The following is a 23,358-nucleotide window of genomic DNA, read 5'->3' as shown; positions in this document are numbered from 1 at the left end:
CCTGCCACTTTCCAGGACTTCAATCCCCTTCTTAGAGAGATACTGATACCGTGATCACAAGCAAATGACCACTCCTTTTTTACATACCCAAACATGGCCACAAGTAGGTTCACAAGGAGGATGTTAGTCGAGAGCATGTAAATGCACACAAGGGGAATAGTAATCCACTCTGGGAAGCGGGGTTGGTTGTTGGCATCCAGTTCCACGCACAAGGGTTTGGACTCATTCCCGGAAAAGGTGCAGCGGTCAAAGTTGTAGGTGGTACCTCAAAGGGCAAGAGAGGAGAGCAAACAGTGAACCTTCTCCCTCTCTTTCTGTTGGTCCAGCCCCCAGTAATGCAACTAAACACAACACGTGTTGCGTCCTCTTTCCCCCCTCCCCACCAAACATAAAACCTTGCCTGTTGCTCTTTGGAGAAAAGAGGACAAAAGGGCAGATGCTGTGCCTCAAATATGGACAGTTATTTCAGCTATCTAGGCAGAAAAAAAGGCTGGCACCTAGAGACATACATGGTAGCAGGGGAAAACTGAACAGCTGGAAACTACTAGACATGGAAGGATTGATTTCTCATGGTAGGCCTTGTTTCAAAGGCCTTAGCCTGGGCAACGAGTCAGCTGCTGATCCCCTGAAGACCACAGATGAAAGAATTCCTCTCCCACTCAAACAGTGGACTGGACAACCACCGAAAGGACAGAACCTTCCACCAATCACAAAAGACAGCTACCGTCAACATCATCGGGGTACTGGCCGAACATAGCGAGGTATGGCTCATAGATGACGGATCGAAATATCCACTCCCAGCGGTGCTCATTCTTCCTCAGGATGCCTTGCCTGGCCACACCAAAGGCCACCATCCACACAGCAAAGAGGAAGAGGAAGAAGAAGACATCTATCATCTGAAAAAGGACAACAAGCAAACATGTCAGCATCCCACATTTCATTTTTCTCCCTGATATGATGTGAGAGTGGAGAGCACATATCAGAAAAGTCTATGTGGTTAGCATCATTTTCATGCAAATTTACAGCCACCAACATGCACATACAGAAATAATTGACTATTCCCACGAGGGAACTTCAAAAAAGTTTAGACAACCATAAAAACAAGAAATTTCAGAAAACAGATTAGCCCACCATCAGACAGGCTCCTTCCACAAAAACCAGATACACATGTAAAGACTATTTGTGGGACAATTGCAGCAGTAAACCTTGCAGCTAAGTGCCAGGTAAAAGCAGCTGCCACTTCTGTAAATGCCACCCCAGGTGACTTAAAACTGGCCTTAATATTCCCAACACTCCAGCTAGTGGTTTCATATATTTCCAGCTTTCAGTAGCATACAGATATGGGAAGACTGGCAATATCCTAGTTAAGCCTTTCCGCTGTTGCAGACCAACCTTCCTCCAGTGACCGAAATACGCCACTGAAACATTCGAAACACGTAAGACAAAAGCTACGAGGAAGAAAAATTTCTCTTCTGTTCTTCAATCTAATCTTTTTTTAGTCTGAAATTCAATCTTGCACGGAGGAAGAGAAAAAGGCCTTGCTCTTAATTAGATCCTATTCAAATCTTAATTAATTCTGTTTAGCAGATTTAACAGAAGGAGTGAACTTGCTGCCATCAGCAGAACGGCAGTGATATGACACCTTGTCATATCATTTATTTAAATGCTCTTGAACAGCTGCCAGAATCTTACCATCCTCTGCAGCATAATAATTTTGGGTCCTAGATTCCTGCTAACGGTGAAAATATGGATCAGTCTCAGAGTAAAAACTATGTAGTCCAAACAGAAAATGACTCTCCCAGAATACCAAGAGCTTTCATTAGATGAGTGAAGCCTGATGGAGACAGCAAAAGAAAGCGAAGAAGAGCATTGGGTAAAGCATACACAGGTGATGTAAAAACACACTGGAACACTGAAATAGGGAGTGAAAAGTGAATAACAGGAAAACAGCACAGCTACCCAGGGTCCCCTCTAATCCAGTCCCACTTGATATTTATGGTCGAACTGCTTAACTCCTGCTGTGTTTACATACACTCTATCCTTGCTATACCACTACTGTCTCCTGTCTCTTTCTAATACTAACAGCAAGGTACCTTTAGGTAATCCCTAAGCCTCATCACAGTGCAACAACCACTCTGCTGCACTGAGGTAACAAGAACTAAGTCATAGTGGAGTAAACAATTACAGTACCATCATTTCTTTGTCATGATTGTTAACCCACCCATTCATGTAAAGCAGCTTATGTGAACTGACGACGTTCTGTTACAGTACTGTAAGTAAAATTACAGTCCACTTAAATACAACACACTACAGGTCAGAGTCCAGTTTACCATACTGAACAGTCAATAATAGGAGCCAGGAAATATCCCAAAGTACTTCTGACTATCTGGGACATTCGCCATTTTATCCTGAAAATTTAATATGCTTTGTATTGCCAGGCACTGTCTTTAAATCTATGTCCATTTAAACCATCCTCTTGTAAACATGCCTATGCTAATCCAGATTAAGAATGGTTGTCACAATGGCCCAGAAAGAAGTTGACTTTGTTTCAAGGGAAAGAGTCAACCTCCATTAAACAAAAGAGAAAATGTTTCATGCAGGTGCTCCTCCAATCACCTTATTTTATTTCTTTAATTGCCGTTCACAATTTAGAGTCAAGACTTTGTTGTATTTGTTGCGTTCATAAAAAACAGGGAGTTTCAGGAACATGTTTCCCAAAATCTCGTTACAAGTTGTAGTCAAAACTTGGAAAGAAAGGGATGTCATAGAATGGCCACAAGAGAAGATGCTACTCACCTGAGCACAATCCCTGCTATGAAGTAGAAGATTGCTAGGGTATCCATAACGTTCCACAGATCTGAGAGATACTTACTGCCATTCATATACCACTAGAATGGAAGAAGAGCAGAAAGTAACAGTCACACAGCACTGGACAGTTACCTGAGGTGCTCATACACGAGTATTTCCTCCCCCATCTCTCTCACTGGATGAATAAATCTTCTGCCCACTGCAACAGTAAGGTTTGTTTCCTTGCCCAGGTAATACTTTGTAAGACACAATAGGTATATCAGATTGTTTTCAATTTACCCAAAAAGAGTTTTTTAGGACACCTAGCAATGCCAGAAATTACTGGCAACATGTTTTTACTGCTTACATCTCAGGATTTTCTGTGAGTTCACCAACTGAATGCTCTTGCAGTGAGACCACAGACACTGAACCACAACGTGGGTTACCACGCTCAGAGGACACAACCCAATCACATGGATGCTGGTACAAGGAATGCTCCTGATGAAGGCTGAGACCAGTGTGCTAAAGGATTACATGAATGAACACAAATGCTCCTCGGGGAGCTTCCGAGTAGATCATAGTATGCTCCAGCAAACTGCTGCCAATTGGGTCAAAGGAGTCTTGCTTTAACCTACAAGGAGCAGCTGAAACAATGTGGGGAGGCAGGAGGGTCACTGCTTCAGGGCAACTGAAGCATTCTGGCTTCTCTTTCGTCAGAGCTCATTCAGTAACCTGTCCCTAGCTACATGCATGTGTTTCAGAACAAAGATGCAGATGTAATTCATTCCTCCAACTACCAGACTCTCTAATTCTAAATTACAATGCTACTAAGAATCTCTACTGTTTCCCAGACTGAATGACTGGTAGTGCTTCCTGGATTGAAAATGCGTGCAACCAACTTCTGGATTCAAGGCAGAGATAGCTTAAGCCACCAGTCCTGAAGACACATTCCACGCCCTGATTATAAAAAAATTCCATTACAAAGGCTCCACAGAATGTTAGCTCCATAACCTTATTCATGGAATCATCTGACTTGTGTAATCAACAAAATCAACTCCAACCCCTTAATTCACATGCAGTTGTTGAAAGTAATTTCATGCAGTGGCAGATAACTGGAGGTTCAACAAGCGCTTACAATGCTGCAGCCTATGTGGAGCGTGGTCTCCTGACACCTGGAAGAGCATCAGCACTTCACAAGGCAGATTTCTGACACTCGGTGGCTCACGCATTGCTAAAGATAGACAAGTATTTGGCAGCTAGCAGGTTGCAAGGCTCAAGATACTACCAGATACTATTTCAGCATCTTGGGACCCATACACACTCCTTTCTTACTATTCTAGGTAACAAAGGTTGAGTGCAGAGGACAGCAGATCTTACACCTGTGACACTGGATTGACTCTAAGAATTCCCTCCACCAAACATAAGTTGTCTTGCTTTCAGTAATCCAAAAAAACCAGCAAGTAGGAATGACAGTGAACTGGTGTTTTACATGATGCATAGGGTCCAAATGTCTTTCACAAAGAAAAAAGCACAGCAATGCACTATAGCTGTATTAAATGTAGCAGGCTTAAGCCTGATGCCTCTGTCTACCCACTCACCTGGATGGAGGCTACATCCAGGAGGCAAAGACGACAGCAGGAAAAAAAACATTTCTAGTAGTTGGTACCTCTGTAGTCACATTACTGTTACGAGAGGACTGATTTTTCCCTCCATACAGTTATCTGACTGCAGCAGCTACACTTGGACATGCAACGTTACTATTACTTTTCCTTTGATGTGAAAGCAAAATCTGATACAAACCTCCTTTTTTAATTATTAAGGACACAGATAATATTTTGACAGCAGATTTGGACCCATTCCGTTGTCCATCAAACTGATACAGTCTGGCTGCTAGCTATTAAAGGAATCACTGGGATCTGAAGCTGTTCTACCTGCTCAATTTAGTGAGAAATAGTGGCAATGGGAGGAAAAAAGGTTTCTACCCCTAGCCTTTCCCCTGCATTTTTGCTGGGAACACACAGGAAATGCATTGACAGGTCTAGAGACACCAGAACCTAAACCAGCAGAAACAAACACCTTTAGCGCTTTCATTGTGACAGTCTTTCACTTTCGGCCCATTTTCCTTAGAAAGGAAAGCTGGCTTAAATAGGGTACTACCACGACTATTAAAAAGGAAAAAGACCATATAGAAATCTAAGCACTGTAGCATCAACACTAAATAAAGTCATGTAGGCTCATGGGAGAGATTTGGTTGGAGAGTGGTCTGATTCACACATGACTCAGGAGCTCTCGTTTGCTTCATAGGACAAGCAAAAAGCAGCTGTACGCTGAAACCACTCTGATGTTTCCAGCATCTTGCAATTCAGGTCCCCAAAATACTGAACTTGATTGAAAACCAGTGTCTTCACAGACAGGCCAAAACCACTGCACATAGGGGAAAGAGGAAAAAACAAACAAACCCAAACTCATCTGGAATACTCATCTAACCCAGAAAGTATTTCCTGTTTAGTAGAAGCCAGAACTTCTTCAAAAAGGGGGTCCTCTAACATGTGAAGCAGAAGAATAATATCTATGGGTTGGCTACAAAGGCAGTCCTGCACACTGTTCCCACACAACACCAGCACAAATATGAAGGCAGTCCCAGGCAGGCCTATATGTGACTAGCAAATACAGTAAAGACAAACAGAAATACGTAATGATATGATGCTGCACAGTGCTCAAAAAAAAAAAAAAAAAAAGGAGTGGGAAGGGGGAATGTAGAGAAAGGAGGACAAGAATTACTTGATATACTGGTGTGTATCTAGATCCATCTTCTGTTAAATCTAGCCTCCAAATTCTCAACTGCCTTGGCAACCTCAGCCAAGCAGCCCTAGAAGCATCTCCAGTAGCATCAGCATACCCACACAGCCCCAAAGCTGTGTGTAAAATAGCTCAACAGCCCCAAAACCTACAGCCATTGGGATGTAAGTAGGAATCAGGTATCGGACGGATACAACCCAGGAAGTAGTTACCCTATAACTCTGAAGCAGACTGTACTGCCTTAAGCTGTGTGTGAGGGAGGAAACTGTCATGGCAAGGCTTTAAATCTAGCGTTAAACATTTTTGGTTTTCAAGCGCTGCCTACTTGTCTCACTTCATCACAAAGCAGGATGAAGACCAGCACATAAAGGATGATCTCCAGGACGGTAGGTTCCTTCTGGAAATCCATGAGCAACACGTAGGCGAAGAGCAACAGGAAAACGATGTAGAAGATAACATTCCAAGAGAAGACTACAAAGGGCGAAGTGAAGAATGACACATAATACAAAAAGAGTTTCTTACTCTTCTCCACAGGTTTTTTCCTGAGGAATTAAAAGAGGGAAAAGGTCTCAAAGCACAGCTTTTATGCCTGGAAATATTTGTGCTCTTTATCAAAGTGAAAATTAGAAAGCTTGAAAAGTCTAGCACAGAATAGCACTGTCAATGTAATCACAGAATCATTCAGGTTGGAAAAGACCTCTAAGATCACCAAGTTCAACCCAAACCCCCCATGCCCACTGACCATGTCCCTCAGTGCCACATTTCCATGGTTTGTAAACTCCCCGAGGGACAGTGACCCCACCACTCCCTGGACAGCTGTGCCACTGCAGCACTGCTCTTTCTGAGAATAAATTGTTCCTAATATACAACCTGAACCTCCCCTGGTGCAACTTCAGGCCATTACTTCTTGTCCTATTGCTGTTACCCAGCAGAAGAGGCCAACCCCACCTCGCCACAACCTCTTTCCAGGCAGCTGTGGAGAGCAATGAGGTCTCCCCTGAGCCTCCTCCACACCAAACAACCCCAGCTCCCCATAAGACTTGCACTCCAGACCACCACAGCTCTCTTGCCCTTCTCTGGACCCACTCCAGGGTCTCAGTGTCTTTCTTGCAATGAGGGGCCCAGCAGTGAGCATAGCACTGAGGTGCGGCCTCACCAGAGCTGCGTACAAGGGGACGGTCACCTCCCGCTGGCTGCACTATTGCTGATACAAGCCGGGACGGCATTGGCCTTCTTGGCCACCTGGGCACACTGCTGGCTCGTGGTCAGCTGGCTGTCAACTAACATCCCCAGATCTTTTTCCTACATAATGTTATTCTGCATTCACTGACTTCAGGCATACAAGTGTATGCTTAACTCCAGAGTGAGGAAACAACCCGTCAAAAGCTTTTATCCACAGAATTTGTGGAGTCTCCACCCTTGGGAGATATTCAGTACTCAACTGGACACAGTCCTGGGCAATTTGCTGTAGTGGGGGGATGATCTTGAGAGATCTCTACCAGCCTGAATTGCCCTGTGATTCTATGATTAATTGACTTGCTTTAACTCTGTTAATGAGAATCCAATTGATTACCTGAATGAAATGAAACCACAGCCTATTAAAGGGAAAAAGAATAGACACAGTATAATCTTCCAATTGTTAGTATCTCTTGAAATCCCTCCATACCACTGCTTGGAAAGGAAATTCTGCAGGGAAGAGGAAAATATTCTCATTTGTTTCAAGAACAACAAAATAACGTAGGAATGCTATCAGAGCACATTTGATTTAGAAGAAAAATCCTTGAGATTTAAAACAAAACAACGATTTCTATATCAACAATACAGTAGCATCAGTAACAGGGGGCTGGTTCCTTAGCCCAGCCATCCTCTAGTTTATCTGACAAGGAATTGAATGTGAGCCTAAGCAGGCCTTGAACTGATTTATGAGGCACTTTACATTAGGCAGTATATATCCACGCTGTGTGAACACAGAAGGTGTGCCAAGAGAGAAGCCACTTTGGGCAGTCTTTATCATCAGGTTTTTGTTTTATTTTATTTTATTTTTTTAAAATTTACTGCTCTAAATAATCTTCCCCTCTCAACTTAGCATTTGTAGGCAATACAGCCATTTCCAGGAGGGACGGAAGCCACAAGAAGGGAATTGTTCCCCACCTGCCCCAATCAGTGCTCTTTGGGATGCATTTCACAGCACTGCAAATGTTGGTTCCCTGAGTATACAATGGGACTGGGCTTTACCACAACCATGCAAAGCTCAGTGTTCACACATCTGGGAAACGTCTCCCATAGGTTCTGTCTTCCATGAGGACAGTGCCTGAGCTGTGGCATTTCCACAGGCTATTCATGTGGATGCAGCATTTTGACAGCAAGAATATTTGCTTTTCTTCCTAAAGTCACCCAGATCACAAGAGTTACAGCAATGCACACACCACCTTTGCATTGATATTACCTGCACCCCTGGCTGTGCAATGAATTGCTGGTCTTTCGCTTCCACTGCTAGTTCCAGGCAATTGCTCCCTCCCCAGGCCTCACAGGAATAGGTCAGCAGCTGCTCAGCTAGGTTTTCATCATTGCTGTAGCACTCGGTGAACAGCTCTGGAAGAAAGAGGCAGCTCCATAAGCGGAGAAAGCACCTCGTCCAGGCCTCTCCCCATCTGGAAACAGCTGTAGAGCTCAAAGAGCAGGAATTATCCAGACTTGTCCTGCAGCATTAACACTCATTCATACAGCACCTGCTGCATACTTGTACATAGACTTCCCAGCACAATCACTCACACACTGAGCTCCAACTTCAGACTCAGTTTTCCACCAACTGGGATGCAATTTCCTCCACTGACTTCAAAAATGGAACATTAAAGCATGCAGACTGAAGAGTCCTTTCCAAATTTTCAGCATGATAAAACAACATGTGCATACACTTTACACATAATAGACTTGCACGTATTAAGCTTCCATACAGAATTCAGGTCGGGATGAAAAACTGTAATATAAAGTCACCTTACACAGAGATGGTGTTAAGGTGAATTCTACACTAAAAACTGAGGAAGTGCTCCTTTCCAGTAATATATTTTCCCAGGCGTTTTTCAAACAGCTTTTAACCATAACTGCAAGGATATACACATATAGCAATACCTTCAGCTGGTATTACCATATGCACTGCAGGTCAGTCCTGAAAACAGACTTCAATGGTCATTTCTCTACGTCAGGCCCAAGAAACCTAGATACCTTTAAGGAAGTCTAAGCAGTTTTCACCTTGTGAAGCAGGAGATCCTTTCCGGTAACAAGCAAGAAATTTTCAGATCTGACCTCCAGATCTGATGCACAGCAATGTTTGCACAACATGGGCCATTACACATTAACCATCATGTAATGTGATTTGTGGATATGACAGCAAACTGCTTGACAATGCAGTTATGGACCTACCATTTGCTATGAGCAGATCAGTCAAGAGAACAAGGCCATAACCTGTAATAAAGCCTTCAGAGGCAACACTGTATTGCATTTTGCTCCAAGCTATGGTATGATGGGCCCCGTCCCAGCTATCTGACACCAATTAGCCTCTTTAAAGAGAAAATACTGGTTACTCCAGCTCATGACATGCAGGACTCAATTCTGAACCACTGTCAACCCTTATAACAGGAGAAACAAGAGGTCATAAAAAGAAAAATGACTGACCTAGAATGCATGATCTAGATCTGCATTCTCAATGAGTGACAGTATTGCTTTTCTTTACAGAATAACAAAGGCTTATGATGTTGTTGTTTGGAATTTAGGAATTCAATACCCTTTTTATCTGCAATTTATTCTCACTCCTACTTTGAAGTACGACTGCAAATCTGAAGGATGACTCCTCTCAACCCAAACATTACCAGCACTCATGAAAGTTTCTCTTACCCTATATTGTCCTTGCTATTTCAGCCTTGCCATTACAGCCAGGTAGCTTTTCTTCCCAAGGAAAGAAATTCTCCACACACACACACACAAACACACCAAAAAATAAAAAAATAAAAAATAAAATCCCTGAACACTCATATTTGGAGGCAAGCTGTTCAGACAGAACACAGTTTCTAATGGGAACAGATGGTGTGGAAAACATTTCTAAGCAGTGAAAATCACAATGTTAATGGAACAGGTGGCCCAGAGAAGTTGTGGGTGCCTCATCATTAGAAGTGTTCAAAGTCAGGTTGGGCAGGGCTCTGAGCAACCTGATCTAGTGAAAGATACTGTGGGATGATTTGGGCTATATGATCTTCAAAGGTCCCTTCTTCAACCCAAACCATACTTCTACAATTTCATGTTGGATAACTACTTTTCTAAATGAAGGTTTTTTTCTACTTCTTCCTGAAACGTCATACTCTTCTTTACAAATCAGGCTAGACTTCTGGGGAGTTTCATTCAGGCAAACTGAATGAATTACATTCCTTACATTCTGCTGAGGAAAATCAACACGGCTTTCATTTTGCATTATTTGCACAAAATGAAAAGACTGTTACCCAAGCATTGCTGTGCACCACATCTGGAGATCACTAAAGCCAGTAACATTCAAAGAAATGGAACAGTTTCCTGATCTCTGACCCTTCTATTAAACTTCTAAAGGACTTAAAGAAGGCACTTACCTACTGCTCTTGTCTCATACTCATTAGCAAGTTCCTCAGACTCACCAGCAGCATTTATATCATTCTTCACTTTTGCCATGCTTTTCAGGAGCTTACTGGCCCCAAGAGCTGCCAAAGTACAACCTCTGGTCTGTGGAGAGAGAGTTAAGTCATGCAAACCCCACTGAAGAGAGAAAGTGATATAATCTTTAAACATTATCCTCTCTTTTTGCAGCTGCTGTGCTCCCAGCACAGCAAATGAGGGTCTAGTTCCATGAAACAAACAGTAACTATCTCTGTACTGGTTTCGTAACAACTTTGTGACCAGTCTGAAAAGTTCTTTTATTTTTTAGTCAGATACCAGCTTTGCATCTCTGACTGAAGGTGCACAGAAGAGGGTCTGTTCTCCCAGGAACTACATTCCTGGTAGTATACCAGTCTGGACCAGTTGACTACTTTAGTATATTCCAGGGAGGAAGCGCTCTGCTTTGGAGACACAGACCAATGCGAGCAGGAGCATCCATTAGCTTTGCATGCCTTAGCATCACATTTGCAGTCTGTGAATTATGCATTCGATGCAATTATATCTAAATGTCTAATCAAAATTAGAAATGGATGTCAATCAAATACCTGGGATCACAACACTTCCATATTGCAGAACGGGGGGCACATAGCATTCAAGATTGAAAACAGACAAGAAAGTGTAGCTATATGTAAATGCTAGTTTGGACTGCTGACATGTATCTGGCATTATGGAAGGAAAGTATGAAATTCATGCCCAAACACAAAAGGGGTAACATTAAACCTACTTACAGAACCACCCTGCAATTATCTACCACAGTTTTGTGGCCAACAGCCCAAAGACAAGGAACAACACCATGCTGTTTACAAACAGAAACTAAGAACAGTTCAACTTACTTGCTCCCAAATGACTTTAGATAACTCTTTCTTGTTCTGAAGAACAGACCAGATGAACAGAGCTTGCAACGGATGCCTTGTGATAGGACACTCAGTCTGAAAAAAAAAAAAAGCAATAATTCTCCACAACAAAGTTCAACTAACCTGCTTTCTGGAACAAGTCCTTAAAGTTCTACATCATCAACTTCTTTGCTCTAGAGCAGTTTGGTACAAAATACCACAGTCTGTACCAGGTTATGAGTCCTAATTATTCATGCCCAGCTAGTACCTCTGTACTGGACTCTGCATTTACATTGGTTTAAATTACAAGCATAATTATGACATTGATGACTGCAATAGAAATTCTTATAACTCAACATCCAAATACATCCACCCATTTTGCTCATAGCTAAATGACCCTTACATGTATTTGTAAAATGGGACCACATGTTAAGTGTAAAATAAGGCTGAGACTGTTAAAAGTAAATCCTGCTATACCAGAAATAAAACATAAAACTTTTCCTTTTTCTTTTTCTTCCCCCTCCTTTTCAGGGATGCAAAATGGAAAGAAATGGTCCATCACTTACTGAAAGATGTATCTCCAGCTCATGCTTGTTATTTTTATCATCTCTTTTGAGACCTCTTCGGAAGTCTTCAACCATCTTCCACACAAACGTGAGGAGCGCATCATTATAGGAGTTCTTGGCAATCTGCAGGTTCTTGAACACCAAGCTGCTGAAGTTGTTGGTGTACAGCTCTCTAAGGACCTCTGTGGTAAGGAATTTCCTCAGATTCAGACCATTTTCCAGAAAGAGACGAACAAATTTGGGCCTGTCTTTCACTAGGGCTGTGAACATGACATCCTGCAGGTCAGCAGACTAGGAAGAAATGGAAGAGTAAATATAAGGAGTCATACGGGACGTGAAAAGCTTACCTAAGGGGCCTGATACCTGTAGCAAACTGCCACATTTTCCTTCAGACTGGCACACTTTCATCAGAAACAGTTTTTCACATATGCAATTGCACTTGTTGGATGGCCTAGAGCACTTCTGGCATGAGCTATCTATGATACCAGTGCAAAGAGGAAAAGGTGATCTTAAGTATCATCACAAAGTGTGGGACGCTGAGACACTGGCTGCTGCTACCATGTCTCTCTTCCCTCTTGTCCCCTAGCCCATACCACTGTACTCAGAAACCATCTGTACCTCCCAGTTTCGGTCATTGGTGAAGATCTCATCACTGGCCAGGTCCAACTGGTTCCACTCCAGCAGCAGCTTCAGCTGCTCATTCCAGTTATCTCTGTTACGTTCATTGGTGCTGAAGGCTGCTGAGGAGGAACAATCCTCTAGGTAAAAGACCAGAGACAGAAGAGCTTCTTGGCATACTTATTCATCTCTGATTTCACGCTCTACTCAGCAAGAGCCCTATACTGATCATCTTTCCCCAGACTCATCTGTATCTTCCTGATTGGGTTTTTGAGGATTCTCAAAGCTTAAAGACACGCCTGGCATGCTATGCATGCATATCACATCTTCAGTTTCACACACCATGCAGAAAATGGGTACTATTTTGTTTTTTTTATTATTTGTTCTAAACTCATTTATATCTTCAATATTAATTTTAGTAGGGAATTTTGCAAGCGAAAATTAAACAAGGACAAGTAAAACCAAACACTAAACCAAACCCATCACCCACTGGGACAGTTACTTCAAGTTTACAAAAATGTTGCATGCAAAAGGACTGATGGTTTCCAGGTTCAGCACATCACTCAGTTTGTGAAAATACATTTGCATAGGGCAAAACCCCACTATTCAGAATCCCAGAGTAACCCATCTTTATCCATCTGTTTAAAAAGCAGCACACAAAAATACCACACACACACAAAATGACAGAACAGAAAGACAATTACTTGCCTTTGTACAGAGCAAAAGCAATGGCATTGCTCACAATTTCATCTCCAGCTTCTTCTGTTTTGATAACTGTCAGTAAATGAGGGTTCTCAAGGACTTCTTTGATCTACAAAAAGAAGTTTCAATTCAAAGCAATCTAGAATGTTTAGCAGTTGATCTCCTAGAGCTTCTTTAAAGGAAATCTTTCATCACACTGTAGCAAACATCTTTCTCATCAGTCCTGTTTCCAAATACAATTAAAATGTACACAAGTCCAGATAGAAGCAGATGAGATTTAAGCTGCCAAAGTATAAGGTTAGTTTTCCTCTGAATACAGCAAATATCTGTGTTTTCTTCCTAAGCAGAACATTATAACCCAAAAAAACATAATACCAGTAATAAGGAACTACTCATAAGTATGACCAACTGAATCTCTATCTGGAGATTGCAAACAACTTGCAATGGTACGTACATTAAAAAGAAAGAATAGTAAATAAATAAATAATACTAAATAAAGAAGGGAGAAAAGTGAGTGAAGAGGACTTACATATACAGGAAGCAACACATCGCGTACCACCCCCCCATTATGAACATGCAATCACGCTCCACCTTCTGCTCCCTCCCATGAACATAGGCAGGAGATAATTAAACAGAAGAGGAAAACTGAATCAAACCCTAAGATAAAGCCCTGGCTTTTAATTGAGGAAGTCAATTAACCTAAGTTAATGGGCTGTTGGGCTGAAGTGTTGTTGGAACAAAGACTTCTGAAAAATAACAGAACATTAAGATTTTCCTAGAGCTCCATCTTTTTGCCCCTATTTAGGAGGGCAGAAGTATATCTAAAACCAGGTCAGTCAGAAGATCAGGTAAATGGAGAGTTAAAACAGTTTCCTGAGTCTGGCCCAAGCAATGTAAGAGAGCAGATGCTCTTCTTAGTTGTCCAGTCTCCCCAGTCTCCAAAAAAACACTCTTGTAATAAACAGTCAGTATGGTAGCTGAATTCTGAGGGTTCTATCTGTGATCAAAGATTAAAAAAATAAAAGGCAAAAGAATTTTCTGCTGTATGTACAATGTTACACCTTCAGTTGCATTCCAGGTATGCAGTACTACTAAGTCCAAGTAAGACACATTCTGTTCCTCCAAAGCTGGCTGCTCCTGACCTCGTTTTCTTTCTACCCTTCTGCTACTTTCAGCTTCAGCAGCTCGCTACAACAGCACATACTTACCCATTTAACCCAGCTTTCAGTCTCCTCTTCTGAGAGCCTTGAAATGGTGCGAGGCAGGTACCTGTGCAAGCTCTCCTTGACGCACGAGGAAGTAAGAGTGTCTTCTGCCTCCATCAAGCTAGCTATAACGTCAGCTATCCGTCCAGAGCCTTCTACGACAACGCAGGGAATTTTACTCTTGATGGCCACATGGATAGACTAGGGAGCAAAGAGGAGAGATGATGACTTGAAGCGTAACTGTGGTATTCAAGAATACTACTCAGGAAGAAAGCCTAGTGATTTTAGTATAGACTACCCCTTCTGTGAAGATAGTTTTCTCAACAACCAACTTAGACCGACAGTCACTACTCTTTTATGGCCAAGTATTGCTTAAGTAACACTAAAGCTGAGTACAAGGGCTCCAGCTTTAATTGTTAGAGGAAAAAGCAATAGTCTTACACATACACAAACTTCTGCAGCATGAAACCTGCTGATCATTTTGATCAGTTTACTCCTGCAGAAGATAGGTTTTGATTTTACCTGTAAATGAGCAAGAAGGCAGACACAGACGTCTGAGTGTATTATTAACACTAATGAGTGAACCCTATGGTTGGCAAGAATGCATCCTTGAAGCATCATCCAGTAACATTTCAGAGGATCCTCCTTCCATGAATGAAACATTTAATCTGACGTGGCTTTTATCATACTGATTAGATAGCTAGTAAATGTGTTATGCATCATGGTGGTTTGATGTCACTCCATACAGGTAATCATAATGCTTCTCAACCAGCTGTTCTTATATAGCATTCAGTACAACTCCTTCTGTTGTAGTAAAATCCTCTCTTAAAAGTTGGCTGCTTGGAACTAAAAGAAGATAGCACTTACAGCAAAGCTTCGCTCTAAAACTTGAATGAATGCTTTCATCTCATCTTTATCTTTGGACTTCTGATTAGCACATTGAACTCTGCATTCATCTACACTCTGCATTCATCTACAATATGCTTGTGGGCAAAGTTAGAATTAATCACCCAAGTGGAATCAAACACCAGGAAACTTAGAGAGAGGCTGGGGTAATGATTTCACAGAGTGATATAGACTAATTGATTAATGTTAGCAATTAAATGGTAACAGAGACCATGCTTAGAATTATTAGTAACATTTTTTGTCACCCAGTTTGACTAGCCTCAACGTGAGCTGCCTTGTTCAGCTCTTTAGATTTAAACTAGATGTGGCCTACAGTTCACAGGATCAGCAATAAAGTCAGCTCTAGCAGGATCTAAACTGGAGTATCTCCAACAGAAGCTAATCTTCTCTGTGTGTGAAATGAAAATACTAATCTCCACTGAACAAGTGCAAGCCGAATTTTGGCAAACCAAACCATTAGGTAAACTTGTACAAAGAAGGTCAAGAGTTACATGGCTGACAAAGATGCTTCTGATACAGAAGAGCAACATTCCTGCTGTCACTCCTGGAAAAAGTGAAAGAAATAAATGAAAAAAAATAAACTTACTTTCAAAGTCTCTTTCCCTCCTCCTTGAGCAAAACATACAATTGGAATCTTACCACCATAATTTGATTCTGTGAAACAGGCGAAAAGAAAAAGGGAAAAAGATTCAACTCGTTAGTGCAGTTTGACCAATCCATTTTCCTCAGTTCAACGACATCATTTCTAAGTTGTTTGTGCAATCATTTTGATACCAGTTCACTGTTCATTTGGGCAAATCTATCAACAACTTATCTTATTTTTAATGAAAACTCAGTTTTGCTTAACATTCTGCCAAGCTGACATCAGTCTTCTCCAGCTTTTTGCTTCCTAGCAATCATAATTTTATTAGCTCTGAAGTCCTCAAAACATTTGATTTTACTCTTTACCTATTGCTTTGATCACTGGGAGTCTAGGTGCAAGGTTCTTTATCAAAAGTTGAAGATTCAGAACTGCTGATTCCACGTTTTCAATGGTAAAGGAAAGTTAAGAACCACATGACTCCAGCAGCTAGTTTTTAAGAGACACAAAGTTAAGAACAGCCTGCCAAGGCCTTTGTATTTTTCCCTCTTAGCAAAAAAGGGGCCAAACAAGAAACTGTTTATAAGCAGGATGCAGATGGATCATCACAGATATTTCTGTAAAAGCAAAATATCAGCTCCTGTGTAGTTGTGCTTCAGCTACCTGGAATTCGGTGCCAGTTAGGCTAGATGCAGAAGTCAATGGTCAGCTTCCAAAAGAAGGAAGAGTAAGAAGGGTTGCATTGCTGAAGCAGATTATTTATTGTGTCCTACACAGGACTATTGTCACATAAGAAATGGAAATGAGGGGAAAGAGATGTTCTGAAGGCCTGGTTGTTCTTGAAAGTGCTCAAGATGCAATGCAGATAACACACTCCTTCTGCTTAGCATTCAAGGGATGATTCTACTGCTCTTTCATTTCCTGGAAAAACACTGAGCCCCAAAGCAAGCAAGTTCCAAGGAGAAGGAGGTCTGCAACCTGACATCCACACCTACCTGGGATAACTCGCTCCGAAATGTACTTTTCTAACTGAGTTCGTACTTCTGCCTCTATTGTTGGGTGCCCGTGGGTGCCATTGTCAACCAGTAAGAGATGTGTGTGATTATTATCCAGGCAATACAGGGGATCTCTCTTGAGATCATCCATTATGTAATGAGCCAAGTAGTACCCCTAGAATCACAAGCACAGTGTTTAACAGAAACGCAAGGGCAAAGCATGGACAAGTTTTGAAGGTCAAACCAGTGGCAGCTGAACCCCCAAATACCAGTTATTCCTTATCATTTAGTAGTCCATATTTTCTGACTCCAGACACTAACAGTCCCAATAGCAACAAAAGATAGTGAGAGAAACCTCATAAAAGAGCGCAGTACAAATATCTTGTTTTCTTTACAAGTACAGCTGGATTTGAGATGATCCTCCCATAACCTCATTTCAGGTAATGGAACAGAATGAAATTAGTTGCAACAACTTAGTCCTTTCAGAAGTTCTGTTAAAAATGCAGAAGGCAAATATGCTTCCTTCAGCCACTGGAATCATTAAATCTGTGGAAAACTTACTTTCAACACATCAGAGAATTGCAGAATTTTCAAGGTTGGGAGGGAACTGTTGAGATCATCTAGTCCAATCCCCAAATCATCTCAGAGCCCTCAGTAAAGTCATCAGTTTTCTTATCTATCTGGATGGATTTTAGATATGTTTGTGAGAGCTAGCTTATACAAGATAAAAGGAGATGTGCCAGTGTATCTGACAGATGGGACTGACTTAATAGGGACAGGTGGCACAGGGTGTCTTAGTTAATGGGAATCCCCACTGTGGGCAACCATGCAAGGATTTCACAGCAGCTGTAGTAACTGTGGAAGAGATTATTCCATAACTCTGCCAGACATTAAATTGGAGCAGCTGAACTTCCATGCAGGTGTGCTAAGCCCACAGCTGGAATCACTGGCTGGTCAACCCCCAGCAGGCCTGATGTTTGAGACCATCTTGCACATGAGAACACCTTAGTACCCTTCTGATTTGGAAAGAGCACTTGGTATTTCATCTCACTGTGACACACGCTGAAGAAAAGCTGGTTCCAAGTTGAATTGTTTCAGGTACACAAAAGCTAACTTGTGTTGCTAAAGTTGTTGTTGTGTTTCTACACAAACATTTCATTGGAAAAAATGTCCAGCAAGCTCAGGTCTACCAGAACATAATAAGAAGACCTCTTCTCTAATTGCTCAAGTCAGTCACCACATGACTGATAGCATCAGCTGAGCCCATTACTGCTGAGAGCAGCAGTCAGGGATGTAATCTGCATGATTTAGAGCAGAGCCCTGTCATTTTTTCCCCCACCGACTGTACATGTTTCTTACCTCATTATCACTGCTGCGAATCAGGCTTTCTCGGTTGGAAATCATGCCCCAGGCTGCTATGCCAATAGCCACCACACTCTCCTCAGAGCTCTGACTGATGGTGTTATCTCTGACCACTTCCCCAATATACTTCATCAGCCCATTATGTGTACCTCCCGTGAAAATCCAGGCCCCTGGGGACAACATGGAGGGATAACATGGGAGGAGGATACAGTGGAATAACTTCCCTTTCAAATACCATAATCCCACTCCCACTCAAAACTTAACACTTCAGTTAAACATAAAATATATGCCACTCAGCCTACCTTACATTGCCATGGGCATCCGAATGACTAGTTCTCAACTCTAACTTACAAACCGATAGATAACATTTGCACCATGTGCACCAGCCAAGCAGAAACAAAGCAACACTCTGCTTCCCTGCTGACCCTCTGAGCAGCTTTCTCTCCACCAGCCTTACGCAGATGTGGCAATGTATATGCATATACAGGTCTTTACCTTTGGACTGGGCAATGTAGATCAGCCTGCTGAATATCTTGCGCATTCGGGGCTTGAGCGCGAAGTTCTTTGCCCCTCCAGTGACAGAGATGACAAGGTTAGGGGTTTTCAGGTGCCAGTGCTGTGTCATGAGGTCATAGAGTGTTTCAGGGTCTGTGTCACATGACAAACGGATGTACTTCAGTGAGAAAAAATAAGAGAAAAATAACAAGAGATAAACACTGATAGCTGGAAACAGACCAGGAATTGTATTTTCTTCTCTATCGTGCACTCCCATTCCAACAGCTGGTAGACAGTGAGCGAACTGATGAAGAATCAGAGCTTAAGTACTCATTTCTTCCTCTAAGGCATCATTATATTCTCCCTACAACCAGACACCACTACTAGGATTTCTGAGGTACTTTTCTCTATTTATAGATCAGATCTACAGATAAGCAATAGTCTTAAAGCAGAGCACTGAGTGGTAGTTTATGACCAGCAGCACAGTGAATAACATGACCTCATCTCAAGTCTCCCAGCTCTGCCTTTTCAGTCCCAAAACTGCAACCTGGTTGAGCTGCAGTGCCGAGACTGTACTCTGTGTTCTGCCACATACATCTTCAACTGCACAGAAGATAAACTACACAGCTCAGGAAACATTTTTGCCACTACTAGTGAAAGTCACTGAGTCATAGAATCACCAAGGTTGAAAAAGACCTCCAAGATCATCCAGTCCAACCGTCCACCTACCACCAATATTTCCCACTAAACCACCTCCATTAGTACAACATCTAAATGTTCCTTGAACACCTCCAGGGTTGATGACTCCACCACCTCCCCGGGCAGCCCATTCCAGCACCCGGCCACTCTTTCAGAGAAGAAATTTCTCTAACATTCAACCTGAAGTCCACTGTCTCTGTACTGAATCAAGACTCTAAGAATCAGTTTGGTGTGAACTGATTACAGTATGACGGTCTGGCAGTCTGGTAAGCATTGTCTGCGTTTGTCTTAGCTTTAGCTTATAATGATGACACGTAGTTATTCTGTGGAGACTGAACAAGGGTGGTGTGGAAGAATGCTGACACCAGATGGCACCTAACAGGCGGTAAAAAGAAATCAATGGGCAATAACAGCCACTGTTTGAGTGTAAATACGCGAGGCAGGTGAAAATATTTTTAGAACTAACAAATCCAACTGAAATAACTGTATAATTCAGAAGCATTGAGAAGAAAGAGCACAAGCAAACTGCCTTGAAAAAGATCTTTACAAACAACTCCAAGCATCTCATGCCCAAGGAAGAAAGGATCCCTCTGGCCAATACTGAAATCCTCCCTTCAGAGACCTGAAGAGTCATTGTAAGGCTTCCCAAACCTCCCATTAGTGGACCTTGCATCCACAGGATGAACACCACGCATGTCTGTGATACAGCAGTTCTAACTAACAAAACTAACTACATCGAACTCATAGTAAAGTTTGAACAGTGTACAAGGATGCCATAAAGAATATTAAATAGATATAACTGGTTTCAGATGGACGTCCCATCTCTCCATTTATGTAAATAAGCTCAGGGTTTTTTTTGTTTGTTTTTCTATGCTAAAAAAACACCTTGAAAGGCACTTATATTGAACTGAATAACACACTCCTGTGTTCTAGGAAGGTTCCCAAGCCTAGTTGCTGCATCTGGCTCAGAACAGCCAATGCAACTCTTATTAGCTCTGTAGCTTGAAGGCATTTCTCCTGGACAAGGCTCTGAACCCTACCATCCACCTGGCACTTTCCACCTCTAGTCCTTGCCAGGCTGTACCCGTTCAGCTGAATGTAGCTTGCTATTTCCAAAATCCAACAGTGCCATCTGCCTGATGCACCCAGCTAGTGCATGCCCAGCAACAGACCAACCTTCACACACAGGCAATGGCAGGTGTTTCTGCATCTGAATTCAGACAGGTGTTCAGTGAAGCAAGCTTTTATTCAGACCGAAGGCCTCCAGAACATTAAATACAGAAACTGCAATGTTCTTGGATGGTACAGGTTCTGAGCAATACTGCAAAAATAAACGAGCTGAAGTAGGACTTACTAAAGGTAGAATTCTTATTGGCCTGTCCACATCTAGCATCTCTGCCAAAATAATGGTGTGTCCTTGGGAGTGGGATGCAGAGTGTAAATCTTCCTGCCCCTCACTGAAGAGGGTCTTTAATTTCCTCGGATTTGGGGAAGATGGGCAAGGAGAAAAAGATGCAGGGGAGGAGGAGGAAAAGGAGACGGGGGAAGAAAAAGGTGAGTGGTCTGAAAGCTCTGTAGGCAGCAATGACATGCTACAATGGTAAAGCCATTAAAAGCACAAGTGATGACTCTGGGGAGTAACAGCCAGGTATGCATGAGCAGCTTCTGTATTGAAGAGCACAGATCCTCAGAAGAAAAGTCCTCTATCCTTCCAGATGTGAAATCCCTATGATTATTATCTCACAAATTCCGTGGCACCTTCAACAGCAAAGCACGTTACCCATGCTCCTGCCCCAGGAGTCACACTGGTGCACACTGTCACACCATTTTCTTCCTAAAGCATAAGTTTATCCACAATGGAAAGGAGTAGTATTCTAAGAAACAACCCTGCCTTAATGTTGAAGTCAGTCAGGAACAAAGCATCTTTATCAGGACCTCAGTTATTCAGGTACTTAAGCTTATTGTGCTGAGTTCACTAGTAAAGATGGTCAGCAAAGATGGGTAAAAGGGTGCTAAGCTGTTCTTCAATACCATCACATTTCAGTAGTGGTGAGGACCACAGAGTGGGCAGTGCAACAGCACACAGATACCCTCAGGGCGCAGAGTCCCACTAGGAGACCTCAAAGGTCAAGCTGAAATTATTTCCTCTAGACTCCAAACAAACAGCAAACAAGCATCACCTTCACCCAGCCATTCTTTTGTCACACTTGGAAAGACCTTCACAAACACACCCATCAATCTACAAAAAAATAACACAGAAGAAATCATTCCTTGGTACATCTATCACAGCTTAAGAAACCATCTCATCTCCTTTCTAGCCTAACTCTTCCCATTTCCTTTGGAACAAAATCTACTTCGGCTTCACCTTCCCTGTTTTTAGGAGCTCTCACTGGCATTGGATTCAGGACTCCCATAGCAGCCTGATATATGGCCTTGAAGAATATCACTTACCTTTCCTCTTTTTTCTATATTTTCAAAGTGAACGTCCCCAAAGGCATCAGTAGGAAGTTCCTTAGTGTGCTTCCTATAATTCCACTTTTCATCGTCATTGATCTGAGTGCCTTCTATATGTTGACTTTCAGGGTATCCGCACTTACACAAATTGCCCCTGGAAGAAGAGTGAATGGGCCTATATGACTTCTTTCCTTACCCCAACCCAAGTTAAAACACCAGCAGCTTAATTTGAAAGCCTATAGGATGCTCAGAGATAGAGCAGCATCTCAGCATCAAACACCACTAGAACTGCTCTTAACCAGGTAGGAAGAATGAAAAGTTACTATTCTGTTCATTATAATCATTTTCAATGTAAATCCAGGGTCTGACTGGCCTAATACATGTTCAAATTGAGGGAAAGGACATCTGCTTCTGCTGTTTCGCTACTGAGCAGCAGCAAGACAACTCAGAATCATCAACATATCCCTCCAAACAATGACGACAGTTTGGGAGCATAGGTAATACATTTCTTACTCCTCTCAGTCAGAGGTACCGGTCCAGGCAGCACAAAAAAGAAATGTATAGATGGTGGAGGCAGGGACATTTATACTGGGAAGATTATAGGGATATGGCCCAGGTGTGGTCAAACACTGGAACACGCTTCCTAGCAAGGTGGTTGATGCCCCGTGCCTGCCTGTGCTCAAAAGGCATTTGGATAATGCCCTCAACAACACACTTTCAATTTTTGATTGCCCAGAAGCGGGCAGGCAGTTGTATCTGATTTTCTTTGTAGGTTCCTTTCAACTGTGCTGTTTCATATAAATGAATCTTGTAACGTATATAATATTAGTGCAGCAGGAAATTTATGTAATTTATAAATTACAGTGTATAGAATGTGTGATCAAAATACTTTGTAGGGCTGAGAGAAGCATCCCAGGGTACCTATCCAATTCTTCTGACCATGACTGAACAATATCCCAGACATAGGCTAACAGACCAAACAAGCAATGACAACCAAAGGAGTTGCACAAGCAAGACTGAGGTGAGTTTACACTGCTAGATTCAGACTCCTAACAAAAAACTGAGTCTGCTTCCCAACCAACCCCTGCCACATGGCTTAGCAAGAAGAAATACCCTCAGCTCCCAACCCCAACATCTGCAGAGCAAGCGAAAAATGTCTGCTTACACTGAATTGCTGTCTTTTGTAAAGAAGACACATTCTCTCTTCTTAAAGTTTTCTCGAATGAAGTTGACCAAATCCTTGGGGCAAAAAAAGAATTACTTTCAATAGCTTATGAAACAGCACAGACCTCAGTAACAGTATAGTCAGTTCAAGCACAAAGTGAAATTGGTGTGATTTTCAAGTTTCCCTTCTCAAAGTGGTTGGCAGGGCGGAAAGAGAAAGCACTAAGGGAAACAGACAAAACACAAAAGACAGCTAAACATCACAAACAGGCATTCAAATAAAAAAGTGATATCAATACTTTTCTATCAAGCATAGTATAACAGAAGATGGGGCTTGAGCACCAAAGCAGACCTTATACCCTATGAATTGCTAGAGAGCTTACCTGAATTTCAGCAGTTGTAATCCAAAAGACCCACATAGAAAACATCTTACTTGAATTCAGTAGCACTATACAGTCAGCTACAGACTAGAGAGCATCTCCATTTGCACGGACTGCATGAATTTCCAAATAACTT

At 42.1% G+C, this 23,358-nt stretch overlaps 1 protein-coding gene across 7 annotated transcripts in view; it reads right to left on the bottom strand.

Annotated features, from left to right (window-relative positions):
* TRPM8 (transient receptor potential cation channel subfamily M member 8) overlaps nucleotides 1-23,358 on the bottom strand; it is a 75,712-nt gene that overhangs the window by 9,013 nt on the left and 43,341 nt on the right. For 2 of the 7 annotated variants that reach the window (XM_040703388.2, NM_001007082.2), the window contains 19 exons: nucleotides 22,844-22,917; nucleotides 21,676-21,832; nucleotides 18,526-18,703; nucleotides 18,028-18,200; nucleotides 16,669-16,843; nucleotides 15,680-15,747; nucleotides 14,191-14,388; nucleotides 12,989-13,091; nucleotides 12,281-12,399; nucleotides 11,663-11,953; nucleotides 11,097-11,192; nucleotides 10,200-10,329; nucleotides 8,033-8,178; nucleotides 7,160-7,272; nucleotides 5,912-6,128; nucleotides 2,797-2,888; nucleotides 1,693-1,834; nucleotides 725-896; nucleotides 88-265 (listed from right to left, as the gene is read on the bottom strand). In XM_040703388.2, coding sequence (XP_040559322.1) covers nucleotides 88-265; nucleotides 725-896; nucleotides 1,693-1,834; nucleotides 2,797-2,888; nucleotides 5,912-6,128; nucleotides 7,160-7,272; nucleotides 8,033-8,178; nucleotides 10,200-10,329; nucleotides 11,097-11,192; nucleotides 11,663-11,953; nucleotides 12,281-12,399; nucleotides 12,989-13,091; nucleotides 14,191-14,388; nucleotides 15,680-15,747; nucleotides 16,669-16,843; nucleotides 18,028-18,200; nucleotides 18,526-18,703; nucleotides 21,676-21,832; nucleotides 22,844-22,917 — 2,822 coding nt within the window. Of the gene's footprint in view, nucleotides 1-87; nucleotides 266-724; nucleotides 897-1,692; nucleotides 1,835-2,796; nucleotides 2,889-5,911; nucleotides 6,129-7,159; nucleotides 7,273-8,032; nucleotides 8,179-10,199; nucleotides 10,330-11,096; nucleotides 11,193-11,662; nucleotides 11,954-12,280; nucleotides 12,400-12,988; nucleotides 13,092-14,190; nucleotides 14,389-15,679; nucleotides 15,748-16,668; nucleotides 16,844-18,027; nucleotides 18,201-18,525; nucleotides 18,704-21,675; nucleotides 21,833-22,843; nucleotides 22,918-23,358 lie in introns of those variants that run through there. The other 5 variants (XM_046943550.1, XM_046943551.1, XM_046943552.1 and 2 more) reach the window with 5 other exon arrangements.

Source organism: Gallus gallus, chromosome 7 (assembly GCF_016699485.2).
Source record: "Gallus gallus isolate bGalGal1 chromosome 7, bGalGal1.mat.broiler.GRCg7b, whole genome shotgun sequence".
NCBI lineage: Eukaryota > Metazoa > Chordata > Aves > Galliformes > Phasianidae > Gallus > Gallus gallus.
This window is presented reverse-complemented; position numbering and strand designations above follow the sequence as displayed.